Source organism: Vanacampus margaritifer, chromosome 18 (genome assembly GCF_051991255.1).
Source record: "Vanacampus margaritifer isolate UIUO_Vmar chromosome 18, RoL_Vmar_1.0, whole genome shotgun sequence".
NCBI classification, from domain to species: Eukaryota; Metazoa; Chordata; class Actinopteri; order Syngnathiformes; family Syngnathidae; genus Vanacampus; species Vanacampus margaritifer.
The window spans coordinates 3,617,832-3,635,689 of NC_135449.1; the positions used below are offsets into that span (position 1 = coordinate 3,617,832).

Consider the following 17,858-nt stretch of genomic DNA (forward strand, 5'->3'; position numbering starts at 1 on the left):
AACACAGCTGATTCATATTTAAGCTCATCAGCAAGCTCTGCGGGAGCCTGATAATTATCCAGATGACCCGATGATTGAATCAGAAGCGTAGTAGAGAAACCTCGAAAACATGCAGGACTCGCCCCCCCCCCGAGGACCGGATCTTGACTGGTGATAGTCTAGAGACTACATGAAGCTCTGTAAAGGCTTTGTCGTACTGTATATGACATAAGAGGAGCGTGCGGGCAGAGGGGGAATACATAGGAGCAAGAATGTGGAGAGCAAAGCCGGCGTGAGACGCACTGATGGATAGATGTACAGGATCAAATTATATTCCACTTTTTTTTTCTAGTTACGAGCAGTGAGGACACACAAACGCTCTCACGCCGCGACTCGCGATAGATAGCCTCTTGCGGCAGAGTCACTGCACTGGATTGGCCACAACATTAGGTACAGATGCAGTTAAGTGAGAGTTGGATAGAAAATAGGCCTTTACTGTGGATGAAAAAAAAATGCTAACGATAGATGTGGTATTTTTTCCATTTCTATAGCTAGCTAGTTAGCTAAATAACTAGATAGAGGTAGATAGTGGATAGCTAGCGAGATAGCTAGCGAGATAGCTAGCGATACTGTAGCTAGCTACAGCTAGCTAGCTACAGCTAGCTAGTAGATATCTTAACAGCCAGCTAGCTAGCATGACAGCCAGCCAGACAAACAGATGGATAGGGACTGCAGGTGCAATCCAACGAAGTGTCCTGTGTGTGGGAGTCACACTGGCGGAGGGAAAAGCAGATGAAAAGTTGATTTACTGTTTGTTTAAACAGCACTAAAGTGTCGTAAACAGGCGGGCGGGGACTCGGAGGGGGGGGTGGGGGGGTCAGTTCGGGAAGGGAGGGTCTTCTAGCTGGGGCTACAAGTCAATAAGACATCATGTGTCAGACGTCACACTGCTCCAGCTCCATTTTGGGTGGGGGGGGGGGGGAATCCACCATTTAGATCGTTTAATAAGTCACTACATGGTGAATGCCAGAATTTGAGGTCAATTTAGGTCACCACCATTAAAAATAATAATATAATACAAAAATAAATAAATAAAAATAGACTAATTACTTCATTATTTATTTTTCATGTTGTTTTTCAAGTCATAAACCCATCATTTGATGCGTCTTTAACCAACAACTGTACAAACTTAGTCATATACTGTATATTTTGCTGCCGTTTGGCGTACCCTTGGTACAGATACTTGGGCCCATGAAAAGCATTTTTTTCAAAATGATTGGTGAATAAATTTGGTAAAATCAAATAAAATCTTTTATTTGAATACTAATTTCATATTTGCATTTGCCAAAATGACATTACCACCATAGCAAATCTATGCTAATTTCAGACTTTTGGCCCTAGCAAGCTAGCGGCTATGTTAACTTGTCTAATACAAATTTAGCAACAAAATAGAAAGAGAAGAAAAACTTTGATGAAGTGTTTTTGTGACATTATGTTATGGGTAACAGGTTTGAGTGACAAACTCCATGACTTCTGAAAACGTTCCAAAAAAAGACGAATAGAAGAGAGGACTTACCTTAGCTTCAGAGGAATTAGCTTGATATCATTTCTGCTTCTTCTCATCAGAACTGATGAACGGAAGCTGAATACAATTTAAAGTTTCATTTCTATTATTTTTGTCATGTTTATTGTGTTTGCAATTTTAACTCTGGACTACTTTTATAATTACATGTATACATTATTATATGTGAATTAAAAAAATATATTTGAAATAGAATTGTACATACAAGTCATTGTTCAAATGCAATATGTATTTTGATAGGACTGAATGGTGTATTCAAATATAATGTAGGACAGTGATTAGTGAAGTTAAAATGCATTTTATATCTCATTGAGTGGCAAATGAATGCGTAAAGGGGTGATGTCGCCTTTTAGGACTGATAAAGCCTCTCCGTGCAGCCTTGAATTCTACACCAGGCTTATTTTGACATGTTATTCAAGCTATGTGTGCTATTGACGTTATACACGCTTTTAACGGTTTAAAAAGACGCCGCCCAGTCATTTGTTGGCGCATCAACAAACGCCCACTTACAGTACATTACACTAGTAAAGATTATGTAGCCATAAATGATACATGATACAAATGACTAGACTTGGTGGAAAAGTAGTGTATACGTTTTCTGTTACATTTGTTGATATTTTTCGTGGTAGTTTCTTTAAAGGTCAAATTATTGCATGAATACATGAAACATTTAATTATTACCTGTTATGTTTGATCATATCCCTATGCAATTACTGTATTTTAGATTATATCAATACAGTGTACAACAATATATCTATTATTAATTGCGCCTATTTTACAACTACCTTTAAAAACATAATTGTGATCATTATTTTTGTAGCCAGATGGATCAGATAGATAATCTAATAATCATGTAGCTAGCTAGCAGTATCTCTCTCAATATCTCTCTAGCTAGCTAGCTAGCTATTTAATCATCATGTAGCTAGCTAGCTATTTAATCATCATGTTGCTAGCTAGCTATTTAATCATCATGTAGCTAGCTAGCTATTTAATCATCATGTAGCTAGCTAGCTAGCTATTTAATCATCATGTAGCTAGCTAGCTAGCTAGTTAATCATCATGTAGCTAGCTAGCTACTGTAGATACTTTTACTAATTAACCCTCTTGTAGATAGTCAGCTGGATAGATCCTTTAATCATAAATTAATGTGCCAGATTATGTTGTTTCAAATACATTTTTGCTAACAATTTGAAGTCTTTTGTCCATGTGCGTTTTGCTGGTTGCACTTCAGCTGTTGTACAAGCGTTGTGACCTCTGAGATTTTTTTTGGGGGGGGGAGGGCTGCGATCGGGGTCGGCCTGTCAGTGTCTCCCTCAGGGCGGCGCAGTGACATTTAACTCAATATCCCAGAAGGATAGTGTTTCCCTACCCCCCCTTAGCCGACTCCCCACACCCCCCCCTTCCATCTTCAAGCCGCTACACGGTGCAAGCTGGGACACCCGCGGGGGGCGCAACATGCCAGGACATCTTGCCAGGTCTGAGGGATTACCGTGTGCCACCTTAACCCCTCCCAGCCCTTCCATCATTTATGAACGCTATCCATGTTGCCAGTTTTGAACAAGTGTTAAGTAGTGCGGGCGGTTTGGGGGTGGGGGTGACGCGGTTACGCAACTCAAGAGCATCTCTGCTGACTTGCACAAGCAAAATGAGACGGACAAGGGGACACTTTCAGACACAGAGGTAGCAAAAGCACTCAGTACCTTGTTTGCGTTTCAAATAGCCTATCAGTGTGAAGCATGATTGTCTGACATGACTGGACTTGAGTAACACACTTCAGGTGCAACCGTCTCCCCATTACTTCAAAATGGGAGTGATTTCTTGAAGAGGGACAAGGGCAGGGGGCTCCCACTCATTACCACATTCAGCGTGATGGTGTTTTAGCCTAGTGGGAACCGTACAGGGGAGTGTCGCTTTTCATGTTCCCAGTACACCAAGCAAGGTCCGTGAAGGCACGCTCGGAGAACTTTGGTGCGGAAGAACTTGAGATCGCTGACCTACATAACCTAACCTCAAATCCATGACACATTTGAGTTGGACTAGAACAGGAGATTGTGAGCCATGCGGGCCCTACAGAGATCATATTGCTCAACTTCGGGTAGAGGGAGACTACGACTATACAAAGTGGGCCAAAAGTGGGTATACACTTTTTGAATCCCTTTTTTTTTTTTTTTTTACTGCTAGGCTAGGAAGGAAGAGTTCTAAGTAAAGAAGGAAATGTGGAATCTCGTAAGCGGAACTGAAAAAAAAGGAAGGATAAAGGGTCAATTAAGATTGAAGGAAGGAAGGAAGAAAGGGAGGGAGGAAGGAAGGGAGGGAAGGGAAGAACAGAAGAAAGGAAGGAAGGGATGATGGGAAGAAAGAAAGAAACAAAAAATGAGGAAGGAGAGAAGGAAGGAGGGAAGGAAAGAAAGAAACAAAGAAAGAAAAAGTGGGCCAAAAGTGGGTATACACTTTTTGAATCCTTTTTTTACTGCTAGGCTAGGAAGGAACAGTTCTAAGTAAAGAAGGAAATGTGGAATCTCGTAAGCGGAACTGAAAAAAAAAGGAAGGATAAAGGGTCAATTAAGACGGAAGGAAGGAAGGAAGAAAGGGAGGGAGGGAGGAAGGAAAGAAGGAAGGAAGAACAAAAGAATGAAAGAAAGGAAGGGAGGGAGGATGGGAAGGATGGAAGAAAGAAAGAAACAAAAAACAAACAAAAAATGAGGAAGGAGATAAGGAAGGCAAGAAGGAAGGGAGGAAGGAGGCATGGGAAGGAGGAAAGAGAAACAAAGGAAGAAAAAGGAGAGAGCAAAATGAAAGAGGGCAAAAAGAGCGTGAAAGAGAGAGAGAGCAAAAGAGAGAGCGAAAGAAAGAAGGGGAAGGAGAGAAGCAACAGGGGGGAGAAGGGAGGAAAACAGAGAAGGAAGGGGGAAGAAAGAAAGAAAGAAAGAAGGAAAGAAAGAGACAGGACACAGAGGGGAGAAGGGAGGAAAACAGAGAAGGAAGGGGGAAGAAAGAAAGAAAGATAGAAAGAAAGATAGAAAGAAAGAAGGAAAGAAACAGAAGGAAGAAGAGAGGAAAATGGAGAAAAGAAGGAAGAGAGAAAGAAAAGCAGCTTTAACAAAGGAACGAATCAGATTAAAAAGAAGGTCAGAGAAGGAAGGTGAGAAGAAAGACAGGAAGGATGCCTGAAAAAAAAAAAAAGAAGAGTAAATCACTAAACGCGTTAAAACGGAAAAAGGTGTCTTGAAGGGGCGTGGCCGAGGGAATGCCATCATAAGGTGCAGTTCGTTAGCATCTGCTCCATGCTCCTCGCAAGTGTCTTCATTTTGTCTCTTCACTGAGCACGGACGGCGGCTTCATCGACTGCGATGCGGCCCGCAAGTGAAACCCGGCCAGAGCCAAAGTTGAATCGAAAGACACGAGCGGCCGAGCGCTATTGACAGTGAGGACATAATTAGTAGCGGGCAATAAGGCAACGGATGAAGGAGCTACAGCGTCCGCGTTAGCCGGGTACTTTTTACAGCATTAGCTAATAGTAATAATAGAAGTGGCAGCTGAGTCTGTGAATCCAGGATTCCTCGGCAGATAAAAATAGAGCAGGTGACACTGTGCTGCTGGGCACGGCACCACGGCAGCTTTACACACGTTTTACTTATTAATACTCCCCGCGGAGCACCATGAGGAGAAAACACACCTCAAAAAACACAAAGTTAAGGAGAGTGAGATTTGAGTGGAAATTTCAAGGACAACGCTAAAATGCACTTCAAAAAAAAATAAAAAAAAATTTTCCCACAGGTGCACAAAGTTTGATCGTCTCCATGTCCAGCTGTTTGATATTTTCGAAATTTTACCACAGCTTTCTGTGTTCTGTCAAGAAGCTGCAAGGAGAAATTCACAAAAAGGTGGAGATTGCCTTCAATCATTATTCACGCATTGTTAGTGTAACGTCACTCTTGTCTTATCGATATCAAAATGTGTGACGCCATTACACTAATTATTTTGTACGGTACATTTGAAAGAAGAAGAACGAAAGCAGGAAGTATTTCAAGTTCAGCCTCGTTTTTGCTGAAGATTATTGAAATGTCAAATCCTCCACAATCCTGCTTTTTACGCCTACAGGAAACAACGGCTTAAGGTTCTTTTTATAATGTACATCTTATAACATGATTAGTGATGTATAATGTGAGGCAATAAGTTTGTTAGTTTGGGGGGGGGGGATTTTTTTTTTTTTTTATTTGTTTACAGTAAACAGTACTTTTGTCTCTCAATATATTGTCAGCCAAGCAAAACAAACTACTCCGACGAATCGAATTGTCAAAAAACAAGCCATTTTCCTTTCCCATTCCAATTAGGAGCCCAGAATGTGATGTTTGCAGTATTGAAGCGGCCACATTGGGCCCCAGGGGTCCCCCCAGGTTGTTCGCACCATTCCTCACACTTAAGGCTGCAATATAGAAGACGCTGGGGACATGACGGGAAAGCAACACTGGTGATCAAAAGCAACTTGACACGCCTCTTTTTTTTTTTTTTATTCCTCCCATTTTTGGGCATCTATCTACTTCCGCATAATTCATCCGATTGTCGTCATTTATATTTTAACATATTCAAAATATTTACGCCATTCTTGCTTCCATTTTTCTTATTCAAAATATTCACGCCTTACCCACAATTCTTGATTTTGTACCTTCATTTTCCCCATTCGTTCTTAATGGCAGATTCAGCATTACACAATTATATAATTTCAGGGAACACCATGGGCAGCCAATCACAGGGCACAAACAAACAGAAGTAGTAGACTACTCACAGGAAAGCCGGATTCGAACCCTATCTTGAAAACTAGGAGGCTGATGTTCTAACCAGCAACAAGGTAGCTTAAAGCGTTCTAACGCCGCCACATAGAGGCTATTTATTAGCCTCTCTATGGTGTTTGCCATTGTGTGTTAGCATGAAGCTAACGGTCTTATATAAAATGTTTTAATAACTTGGCACATTAAAAAAATGGCTGAATTGAACACAAAATAGTTTCCCTCTTTTTGTGTGTGTGCTAACTTACATACTGTATTGCTAGTACCAAGAATAAGGAGGGAAAAAATATATCTCATGCTGTTGTTTAAGAGCTAGCTATTAACTAACTAGCAAAAAATGCTAAATTAGCTAAAGACAACAGAAAAAGTACACATTACGTGTGTTTTCAAATGTAAGCATATGAAGTAAAATATGGCAACAAAAAAAAAAAAAAGGTACTCTTATCTTATCTTTCCACGACTGATAAAAAAAATTCTTCTTTTAATAACTTAAGAAAATGACTTCTCTGAACACAAAATAATTTCCTTCTTTTTTTGCTAACTGCCATAATGCATCGCTAGTACCAAGACTAAGGAGGGGAAAAAAAATAGTAAATTACATTACATGCTCTAAGAGTTAGCTACTTAGCTTGACTTTTATGCTATCCAAACTTGTTACCACAGCTTTGCTAATGAGAGCTAACTAGCGAAAAATGCTAAATTAGCTAATGACAACAGAAAAAATACACATTACGTGTGTTTTCAAATGTAAGCATATGAAGTAAAATATGGCAACAACAAAAAAAAGGTACTCTTATCTTATCCTTCCACCACTGATAAAAAATTCTTCTTTTAATAACTTAAGAAAATGACTTCTCTGAACACAAAATAATTTCCTTCTTTTTTTGCTAACTGCCATAATGCATCGCTAGTACCAAGACTAAGGAGGGAAAAAAATAGTAAATTACATTACATATTACATGCTCTAAGAGTTAGCTACTTAGCTTGACTTTTATGCTATCCAAACTTGTTACCACAGCTTTGCTAATGAGTGCTAATTAGCGAAAAATGCTAAATGACCTAACGACAACAGAAAAAGCGCACTTCGCTGTGTGTTTTCAAGTATAGCGAGTATAGTAGTATATATTTTTTTTATAGCTACCCCACTAACCCACCGCTGTCTTTTAACCATTACATTTCATTATGTGCATGCGTCACATTATATTTAGAATAGAAATATACAGTTGCAGACAGCATGCGGGATTGCATGAGCGCAAACAAAATCCCTCTCGAGTTTCGCGATAGCGCTCGTAAAACGAGGAAGGCCGCTCGACGGCGCGCATACCAGGATACGTGTGCAGTATTACGATCTGCGCTGGAGGGGTGGTTAACAGTCACTGGACTCTTCATTAGGTACACTTGGGACTGTCTAATGAAATCCAATGAGCTGTCAGCGGGATAGAAAATAGATTGTTCTTTAACTTTAATGCGTAATGATTCATGTCCAATTTTTATTTTTCCTAGAGGGCCAAGCCTAGTTCATTGCTGATTGCCGTAGGTCAACATACGGTGGCTATAAAAAGTCGACACACCCCTATTCTAAAAGGCAAATTTTGGTGGTGGTGGGGAGGAGACAGATTTTTTTTTTCTTCCTATTGAGTTGTACAGGTATAGGTCAGAATAATGCAGGAAAATTAAATTATTAATATTCCCCCCCATTCATAAAAGCTTGGGAGCAGGAGGGGTGTGTAGACTTTCTATAGCCACTGAGCTCTAAGCAAATGTATTGAGAAATAAAAACAAATAAGGGATAAAGCTAAAAGTTTAGTATTTTAGTTTACGATTTTACAACACTCAAATAAAAAAATAAAATTTAAAACCTTTTTTTTTTATGTTTCAAAAATATATATATATTTTTTTTTTTTTAAATCAATCGTTATTACTAGCTAAGCTAATCTGCCCCCCCCACCCCCTTAGCCTTGCTTAGCCGCTGTCACCTCGCACCTCATTGGCCCATTTTGAAGGCCAAGTGATGGACGGAGCGTCTTGGAAAAGGGTGTCGATGACAGCAAGATGAATGAATGCAAAGAGACGAACAAATCCCCAAGAAGGAAACCGGATCCCTTTTTTTTTGGGGGGGGGGGGGGGTAAATATAGTATGCGTGATGTTCAAGAGACGCACCTTCAAGAGAGGGCACATATAGACATAATGCAATTTATTCCCAGCCATCAATTCTATTTATTTTATAGCGATTCTCTTGGCTTTGAATGTAATATGCAGCTGTTTGTTTGTTTTTTTGTTTCCATCCAATCAGATTTCAGCATCTGTGTCGCCATGTGAATATAATCTTCCCCAAGAACATCAGAATGGTTAACAGTAACGTTCCTTTAACCAATCCGGTTTCAAATTCACCCTCACAGGTGCCAGAGCGCTGGCCCATGATGACATCATCATTTCGCTATCCTGTGATTGGTTGGCCTGAAAGAATCAAGTTTGTCCATTTTTTTTGGCGTCAAGAAAAACCGTGCACAAAGAGTGTAGCTCAGATTCTCGCTTTATTGGTCAACTTGATGAAAGACTACAAAACGAATTCACAAAAAATCTCTTTCAAGTAATCAAATCTGTACAAACCTAAACTGTATGTTTGTTTGTTTTTTTTACAGCTCTGGCTCATATGAATCTGAAGAGTTGTACATGAGTGTGCGTGTGGACGACGTGCGCGCTCACACGCGCACACACATGCGGAGATTTTACAGTACGGCGGGGACAGGGGAAAACAAAATATACTCCCCCCTCCCTCCACGAGGACACATACGCCACCTGCTGGCAGGGGTTCGGCCGCCAAATGTCACCTTTTTCAGTCAAATCGCTGTACACACGCGCGCTCTGTGGTTTCAACCTTTCCACAGGAAGAGTGCCCGGAGAGAGAGAGAGAGAGAGAGAGAGAGAGAGAGAGAGGGAGGGCAAAAGTAGAAATCTAGAAGACTCTCACACCACAACTTGCCCGCCATTTTATAGCTCGCTGGCGCACGGGGGTGGGGGGGGGGTGGAGGGTCGAGGGGGGTGGGGTCGTACATTCACTCGTTTGCGCACTCGCTCGGACAATTTTGGAACATTACATGTTTTAAGAAGTAGAGATAAAAAAAGGGGGGAGAAAAAGCCCTGGGTAAAAGGTTTGATTTCTGGCTGTTTGGTGAAAGAAAGGAGAAGAGAGGTAGAAAGGGCAGGAAGGATGGGGACGAAGGTCGAGGGCCCGCTACTGCTGTCATTTCTTAGCTTTCCTCGGGGGGGTGACGGGGCGTCCGGAGCCCATGCCGCCGCCCCCGCCGTAGAACAGCTTCTTGTCTGCGGGTTTGAGAATCTGGAAAAGGAAATCAAACAAACAAAAAAAAAAAACGCAAGGGGGTCCGTTATCAACGTGACGCCAAATAACAGCTCTCCCAAAAAGAAGTTTTCTAACATTTACTGAACCACATGCGAAAAATATCCAGATCCAATATCCGCCATTCTCACCTCAACATGTAAATTGATGGCGTTCCATCTTGCTTCCGAGCAATTTAACTCATCCAACATCAAACGAGGTAATACTTCTTTGAAAAGATCGTCCCTGACCGAGTTGCTGGTGTCTATCAAATGTCAGAAATGTCTGGAGAATCTTCTGCTTGCTTACCTGGAACGAGCACATGAGGGTCTCGTCGACGCTCATCATGGCGCCGGCGTTGTCGAACTCGCCGCAGTAGTTGGGGGCGGAGAACAGCGTGACCAGCTGCCTCTTGGCAAAGAACTCGTAGCCGTCCTCCACCACCTGAAACAAAGATGACGAGTTGGTACAGAGAAAACATTTTTTTTTTTACAAGCATGTCAAAGAGCACTCAAGGCGGTCTGCTGCCACCTGCTGGCAGAAAGGTGTACTACATCGGCCCTTATTTACATTTCGACCTGGGATGTGCTGCAGTCAAGTCTAAATCAAGGGTGTGCAAACTTTTGTGCTGAAGGGTCTCATTTTTAAACTGTGCAGTCATTTATGGAAAAAATAATTCAGTGTATATTCAATAAAATAAAATGCCAAATGCACTGTATTATGTTATTTACAATATTTTATAATAACCGATTATCAAATCAAAACAAAGTTATATGTAAATTTCTTATATTTTTATACACAGCAAATAAATCAATACATTTAATAACATGTTAAGTGTACAGTTAGTGTATTTTAATATTTATTGGTACATTAATAATTAAATAATTTATAATCTCTCAATTGTCTAATAAAGTTAAATATATATATTACAAAAAACAAATACATGTAAATATGGTGTATATTTTTATACACAGTATATAAATTAATACATTTAATAAAATGTTAAGTGTACTGTTATATGTAAAATTATTTTTTATTTTAAAATTTACATGAACATTTATTAAACATTTTCTAGGTTAACCAATTATATAATCAAATAAAAAATATCTAAAATAAAAATAAATGTAATTTATATTAATTTGTACTTTTTATACACATTAAATCAATACATTGTATAAAATAAATAATGTTCTGCATATGTAAATTTGTTTATTTTACACTTTGTTGTTATTTACAATAACTTAACAATTATTATTTGGCCCCCCCCAAAACTGTTTATACTGTACTGTAATTTCCTATGGATGCCGCAAAATGGCGGCAAATGACTACGTTTGTCTAAATGAAGCTCCTCAACTCACTTCCAACAGTTCCTTGGCAACATGACGCCACCAGATGCCGTTTTTAATTTGGCCAGAATTTTTGGACAAGTAAGCGTTATTTAAAATAAATCAATTAACCAATTATCTCATGAGAGAATTTTACCTTTCAAAAATTATTATATTAATGCAAGAAATATGCAATAAACCCGACCTGATGGGCCCGGCAGATGAGGTCCATGTCGTGCTTGTGGAGGAACTTTGTGACCACGTCGGCGCCGAACGTGAAGGAGACGCCGCGGTCGTTCTCGCCCCAGCCCAGCACGTCCTTGTCGGGGTCGGCCCACAGCAGGTCGCACAGGAGGCCCTGGTCGGGCACGTCGGTGGGACGCATGACCCTTCGCACCTGCTCCATGGACTGCAGATCTGGAGACAGGCCTGCCAGAGGAAAAAACTAATAAATAAACAAACAGGACTTTGATTGCCGAGGGCCGCGCAGGTGAAGTCTGGCGAGCACACTGCGTTTTTGTTTGCCGTCCAACGGGACAGCACGTGGTCAGACGGCGAGACGTGTTTACCCTCGCGATTATCGCCGCCGTCTGTTTGCATATTCAGCAACGTGCGTGTTGATGGTTGAGACACGATGGAGCTTCCTCGCTATTATTTCATATTTTAAGGAACTCTTAAAATAGCCACCCGGTTGGAACACAAAACATTCCTGCTGCAGTCTCAAGTCGGGACCTTCGTGGTTCAAGCAAGTCTTGTAATAATAATAATAATAATAATAAATTATATTTAGAGGCGCCTTTCAACAGTATGTTGAGTGAGGGGGGGACAACGAAAAAACTAAAACAAAAAAACTACAGATAAATAAATAAAAAGTAAGTCACGTTGAGTTCCCACCAAATTTCAATATTGGAGTGATCAAATGTATTCATCATTAACTCATTCACTGCCATCAACGGCTATAGACGTCAAAAATTAATTTGTACTATTTCTATTAGTTTCGCATTTGTTTCCACTTTTGTTAACAAGTGTATGAAAACCTAGGAAAAAATGTATTGTACATTTAGAACGCATATAAAATTTGTACCAGTGAAGTCATGTAATTAATTACAATTTAAAAAAATTAATTGCCTGATTCCCCTAATAAAAAAAAAATATAGATATATAAAAAAATTAGGGGCGTCAGACGATTTTTTTTTAAAATTGTAATTAATCACATGACTTCAACAGTTAATTCATGATTAATCAAAAAAATTTATATATGTTCTAAATGTACAATACTCTTTTTCTAGGTTTTCACACTTAACAAAAATGGGGGAAAAATGTGAAACAAATAGAAATAGTTCAAATGAATTTCTGACGTCCATAGCCGTCAATGGCAGTTCATGAGTTAAGTTTTTTTTTATTCACTAGTTAAAATGTGACTTTCCTCCCTCTAACTTCAATTACTATTCGCAACACTGCAACTTTTGCCGAAATTATTATTATTATTTTTTTTTAAATCCCATTATGCCTTTTTTGACTCGTTTTAAAAATTATTATTTAAAAAAAAAAAATAAGAGAAAAGGCATATTTTCCAGCATAAAAGTGAATAACATATGTCCTTTGGAAAACTTTGACAAGAAAAACTTTTTTTCTTAAAAAAAAAAAAAAAACACTGTACTGTCTCCCTGAACCCAAAGAATTTTGAAAAACCGTCTTTCCAAATCCCTAACTGCGTCTACTGGCCGATATTAAGTTGTGAGCCAAAGAGAAAAGACGATGTCACCGAGCCTTAAAAGTTGGGAGACGCAGCTGTTGACAGTAAACAGCCGGCAGCGACGAGCGAGCGAGCGAGCGCTCGAGCGTGTTTGTTGTTCTTGTGCCGCTACCTCCATGGCAACAGAAGATCTTCTCGTCAACAATGGCGGCGACGGGCAAACAGTTGAAACAGTCGGTGAAGGTCTTCCACAGCTTTATGTTGTACCGCCTCTTACCTGTGGACAAAAAAAAAAAAATAAACACTCTTATCTGGACACCAATAAAATCTCTCAAGGCTCAGCCTGTTGCGTCACATTATTAATGAAACGTTTTACGTAATCTGGGCCACAAACATCAGACAAGCTCACATTGCTCGATCACGCTGTGTGGGCCCGGGAGCGAGCGAGCGCGCGTTGCTGGAGGTTGCCAGTGTCCCGACACGGACGGATGTCCGCAAACTAACAACTAGGAACAAACTTCAAGGCTTGTAAAAAGGCAAAATGGCTTCTTTGTACTTTGTGCGTCCAAGTCGAACCTCTTTTGGAACATCTGTTCTAAAATGAAGACGAGTGGAACCCCCGAGGCCTAATGTAACAGAAGTGATACTAATCTCCAGGACAAATGTGTCTCATTGATTGATTTCAGTTGTGACTTGGATAGGGATGTTGGATACCACTTTTTTCCAGACCGATATCAGTACGAGCATTTACCAATGTCACGATTACTTTTGAAAAATAATAATAACAATTTCAATGACAGGTAATTGTGAGCAAACAAAATTTCTTTCTTTCTGACACACTTGATGAATGAATGAATTATAGGGATGATCGATACGATACCACTTTTTTCCCCAGACTGATACCAGTACAAGTACTCGACTCGAGTAGTCACCGATACCAAGTACTGATACCACCAGTACTTCAGGATCGTCACAATCCGATCAACACGACCGTGAATCATGTCATTTTTCAGTTGATCGTATCGACTAAAAAAAAAAAAAGATTAGTTCTTTAAAAATGTTCTTAATTCAAGTCAAGAATACTTGATTTGAACCACTGCTGATTTACAGCCGTATAAAAAAGGTATCATCTTGGGTAGAGATGTTCATTTTTTTCTTTAAAACTGCATATAATTGTCTTTTCTTCTCATTTCTCATTGTAAAACGGCCACAACAGGGCGACCGATACTGGTATCAGCCGCTACTGATAACTCAGAATAAGGCACCGATACCAGGTTGCCCATCCCTAATCTTGGGATTCCTTCATTCAAATAACTAGAAAAAAATTAAGATGATTGAGACAATTTGGGTGTGGTCTTGTTGTTCTTCCTCATTGCAGAAGTATTGGATCGGGACTCTGTATCGGCAGATACTCAAAATCGAGCAACTTCGACTCTGACAAAAATGTGATCGAGACATCCTTAGTACTTTTGATACATAAAAAAAAAAAGATCATTTTGAACTCTGATATAGCTTTTCCCTTAAAACTCATTAGCTGCCATTGGCGGCTATAGATGTCAAAAATTCATTTGACCTATTTCTATTAGTTTAACATTTTTGCGTGTTAAAAAGAGTATGAAAACCTAGAATTTTTTTATTGAATTAGAACAGAATTTTTTTTTAATTACTTGTGAGTTAACTAGTGAAGTCATGCGATTAATTACGATTAAAAATGGTAATCGCCTGACGCCCTTAATTTTTTAATAATGTTTTGCTTTTTAAATAAAGATTATTAAAAAATAAAAATAATAATTACAATTATTTTTATTTTATTTTTTTAAAGAAAAGATGATTAAAAATTAGGGGTGTCAGTGGATTATTATTTTTTAATCGTAATTAATCGCATGACTTTACTAGTTAACTCACGATTAATCACAAATTTGATGTCTGTTCTAAATGTACAATAAAACAATTCTAGGTTTTCATACTCTTGTTAACAAAAGTAGATTTTTTTTTTAAACTAATATAAATAGTTAAAATGAATTTATGACGTCTATAGCCGTCAATGGCAGTGAATGAGTTAATAACAATATACCATTCTTCTATTTTTTTCTTTCTAGTTTCTGCTAATAAAATGGCCACACGATACCTAATCATTATTTTTGAACGGGTGTGAAAATGAGAAATGAACAACAATTAAACGGGACAAAAAAGTGTTCTTGGGTTCTTCCAGTGGAATAGGACAGGGCGTGCTTTCGCATTACAATCGAGTATCACAAATTCATGTGATCAAACAGGTGCTCGCGGAAATATTACTTACTAGCTGGAAGCAGACTGGCTTGCCAACAATCGTCTCCTTTCAACGGAACTCCGTGACGAGTCCGTCGGGCGTGTTTAAACGGCGACTTTGACCTTATTTTTACGCAAGCTAGTGTGCGTTTACGCCCGGATGACAAGTTCAATTGAAATGTTGCAGGCTTTGCCGTTTCGTTTCTGGGCTGACAATTCTTTGAACCGGTGAGAGCAGAATGACAAAAAAAATAAAAGGGGGGCACTCACACTCGTCATAGAAGCCATATATCCTGTTAATGGAGGCACACTCGTGGTTCCCCCTCAGCAGAAAGAAGTTTTCGGGGTATTTGATCTTGTACGCCAGCAAGAGGCAGATGGTCTCCAGGGACTGCTTGCCTCGGTCCACGTAGTCTCCCAGGAACAGGTAGTTGCTCTCCGGTGGGAAGCCGCCATATTCGAAGAGCCTCAGCAGGTCGTAGTACTGCCCGTGAACGTCCCCTATTCGTGCAAATGTGATTCAATGTGAATTTGTTTTACTGGGAGGGCCCCCAAAAGCGCCGCAGAAAAAAAAAAGTCTCACCGCAAATCTTGAGAGGCGCCTCGAGTTCGAGCAGGATGGGCTGGCTGAGGAAGATCTCCCTGGATTTGAGGCAAAGACCCCGGATTTCATTCTCTGTCAGCTGGACGTTTTTGCCAGGTCTGGAACCTTTCACTGCCGGCGACAGGAGCGAGAAATTAGCAAGAAACCTCAGACTAAACGCATTCACGGAAAGATTGTAAAAAAAAAGTACAACATTCAAAACTATTCACTTTTTATTTATTTATCGAAAGTACATGAGTGGAGATTTTAGGGCAAGTTTGACGTGTCAACTTTGAGACCCTGATGGAACTTCCGCCGATACGAGCATATTAGTGGATATATTATTTTTAACAGAAATTTCAAGAAACAATGGCGTTAGACTGTTTTAATCTGATTTGATGGTCTTTTTACAAAAAGCATTTTTCTAGAACCAATTATCTGATTATTATTTTATTTTATTTTATTTTTTACATTTTTGCTATATTCAACTTAGGTTGAATAAACCATTTCAACCAGACTAGGCATTTTGATGTCGGTATTACATTTCTATTATTTTGAATAAAAAATACATTTGGGGGCGGGGCTAGAACACATTAGTAGCAAATCCATTTCGACGCTGAAAAAATAATTTTAAATGAATAAATGTGTTTCAATCGAGTCAGTTTTGTAAACGCAATCATCTCAAATTTCTTAACAAGAGGATTTGAAAAGCATGCATAGATACGGTTAATAATGGGACGACGCATTGTTTACAAATGCTGCTTTTCAACAATGCATTCCCTGAATTGTTCTTAAGTTCTGCAAAAGTGGGTCACGACCACTGCTGCCTGTACATTGTTCACTCGACGCAAGAAAGCGCTAATGATTAGTAGAGTCGAGTGATTGCGCGCGTTGTTTTTCGTCGTTGCTTACTAGCATGCGGAGAACCTTTAATTCGATTAAAAAATATGTTAGAGTGCATTTAAAGGTCACGTTAATGACGGGAAAATAATTCCGCGTGAACGTCCTTTTTTTTTGGTGTTAAACCACCTGGGTGGGGATTTTTTTTAAAAGGTTTATTGAAAAGCAGACTTAAAATCGTCAATGAATGCGTAGTAAAATAAAAATAATAAAAAAAAGGAAAATAGTAAGAACTTAAACATAGAGCATCATTTAGCTAGTAAACTTGGCTAAAATGGCTCCCTCGGTGGAAGAGCTATCGAGCGAAACGATTCTTACCTTCCAGCAGCCGCTGAATGATGGAATCGATGTTCAGTTTGTCGGCCTCCGCCATGATATCCTTCTACACAAATTTTATATTTTTCCCCCCTTTTTCACAAAAATCTACAAGCCAAGGACGTAGTAGTAAGAGTCGAGTGATAGCGGGCTCCTGAGTGGGTGTTTTTTTCTCTCTCAGCTCAACTACTTTAGCGATAGCGCCTAATCGGCTATCGTTAGCCAGCGAGCTAGCTAACCTTGGGGAAGAATGGGCAAGCCAAACGACCGTCTACCGGCGTCGCTCAATGCGGAATAGCTGACAATCACTTCGAAAACTCCACCGAATCAACTAAGATATCCGAATTCAAACGGGATGGTCGATGGATTTCGTTGTCCCTGCCGTGGCTGCTTAGCACCATGCCATCGACAAAAAAAAAGAAGACTGAATGAGCGATAGCGTGAAAGGTTGGGCGGAAGTGGCGATACAAGATGCCGATCTCTTATTGGTCAGTTCTGTGAGGAGGCGGGGTTAGCGGGATTCAATATTCTTGTGCATCGGTCCTTTGCAGTGTCTGTCAGCATTTACTCACACGAAACAAATCAATAATTTAAATGGCAACCATTCATCGAAGTAACATAATTGTGTCGTACGCGGACGCTGTGGTATTTAAACCGCTCACGCACGTCCTATTTATGTCAACTCAGTCATTTTTTAAGCACTTTTTTGTTTGTTACATCGAATGAAGCGACACCCACGGGAGTGAATATTTACAACCGTACATTGCACAAGCAATGACGCAACCCAGCCTTTCCCATTTTGTGTATGTGTGCGTGTACTCTACAAGTCCATACTTGTGGACGCGCGTGACGTGTAAGTGCGCCTCCACGCCTAGCCTAAACACCCGGATGTCTTCGCGGCCATTGCTGCACGCGAAGATATTCTTAACACGTAGCTGCGACTTTAAGCAATGAATCCTACGTCGACGTCAACGCCATATTGGATGTGGCAGCTCTTCCCGTGAACAAAAGTTAAGCATCGTTAGTCAAATGTATCTAGATAGCACTTTCAAATCACTCAGTCACAAAGTGCTTTGCAAAAT

General features: G+C 39.8%; 1 protein-coding gene across 1 annotated transcript; it reads right to left on the bottom strand.

Moving 5' to 3' along the window:
- Positions 1 to 8,864: 8,864 nt before the first annotated feature.
- Positions 8,865 to 17,245, bottom strand: LOC144038445 (serine/threonine-protein phosphatase PP1-gamma catalytic subunit B-like). Its single transcript, XM_077550974.1, has 7 exons — positions 16,780 to 17,245; positions 15,562 to 15,693; positions 15,249 to 15,479; positions 12,883 to 12,987; positions 11,220 to 11,443; positions 9,999 to 10,133; positions 8,865 to 9,689 (listed from the first exon to the last, which is right to left on the bottom strand). The coding sequence occupies exons 1-7, from the start codon at positions 16,832 to 16,834 to the stop codon at positions 9,594 to 9,596; spliced, it is 978 nt and encodes a 325-aa protein (XP_077407100.1). The 5' UTR covers positions 16,835 to 17,245; the 3' UTR covers positions 8,865 to 9,593.
- Positions 17,246 to 17,858: the final 613 nt, after the last annotated feature.

Coding starts and splice junctions, on each gene's coding strand:
- LOC144038445 (XM_077550974.1), bottom strand. CDS start 16,834: ATGGCGGAGGCCGACAAACTGAACATCGATTCCATCATTCAGCGGCTG. Junction 15,480..15,561: donor GGCGCCTCTCAAGATTTGCG/GTGAGACTTTTT, acceptor TTGCACGAATAG/GGGACGTTCACGGGCAGTAC. Junction 12,988..15,248: donor ATATGGCTTCTATGACGAGT/GTGAGTGCCCCC, acceptor TTTTGTCCACAG/GTAAGAGGCGGTACAACATA.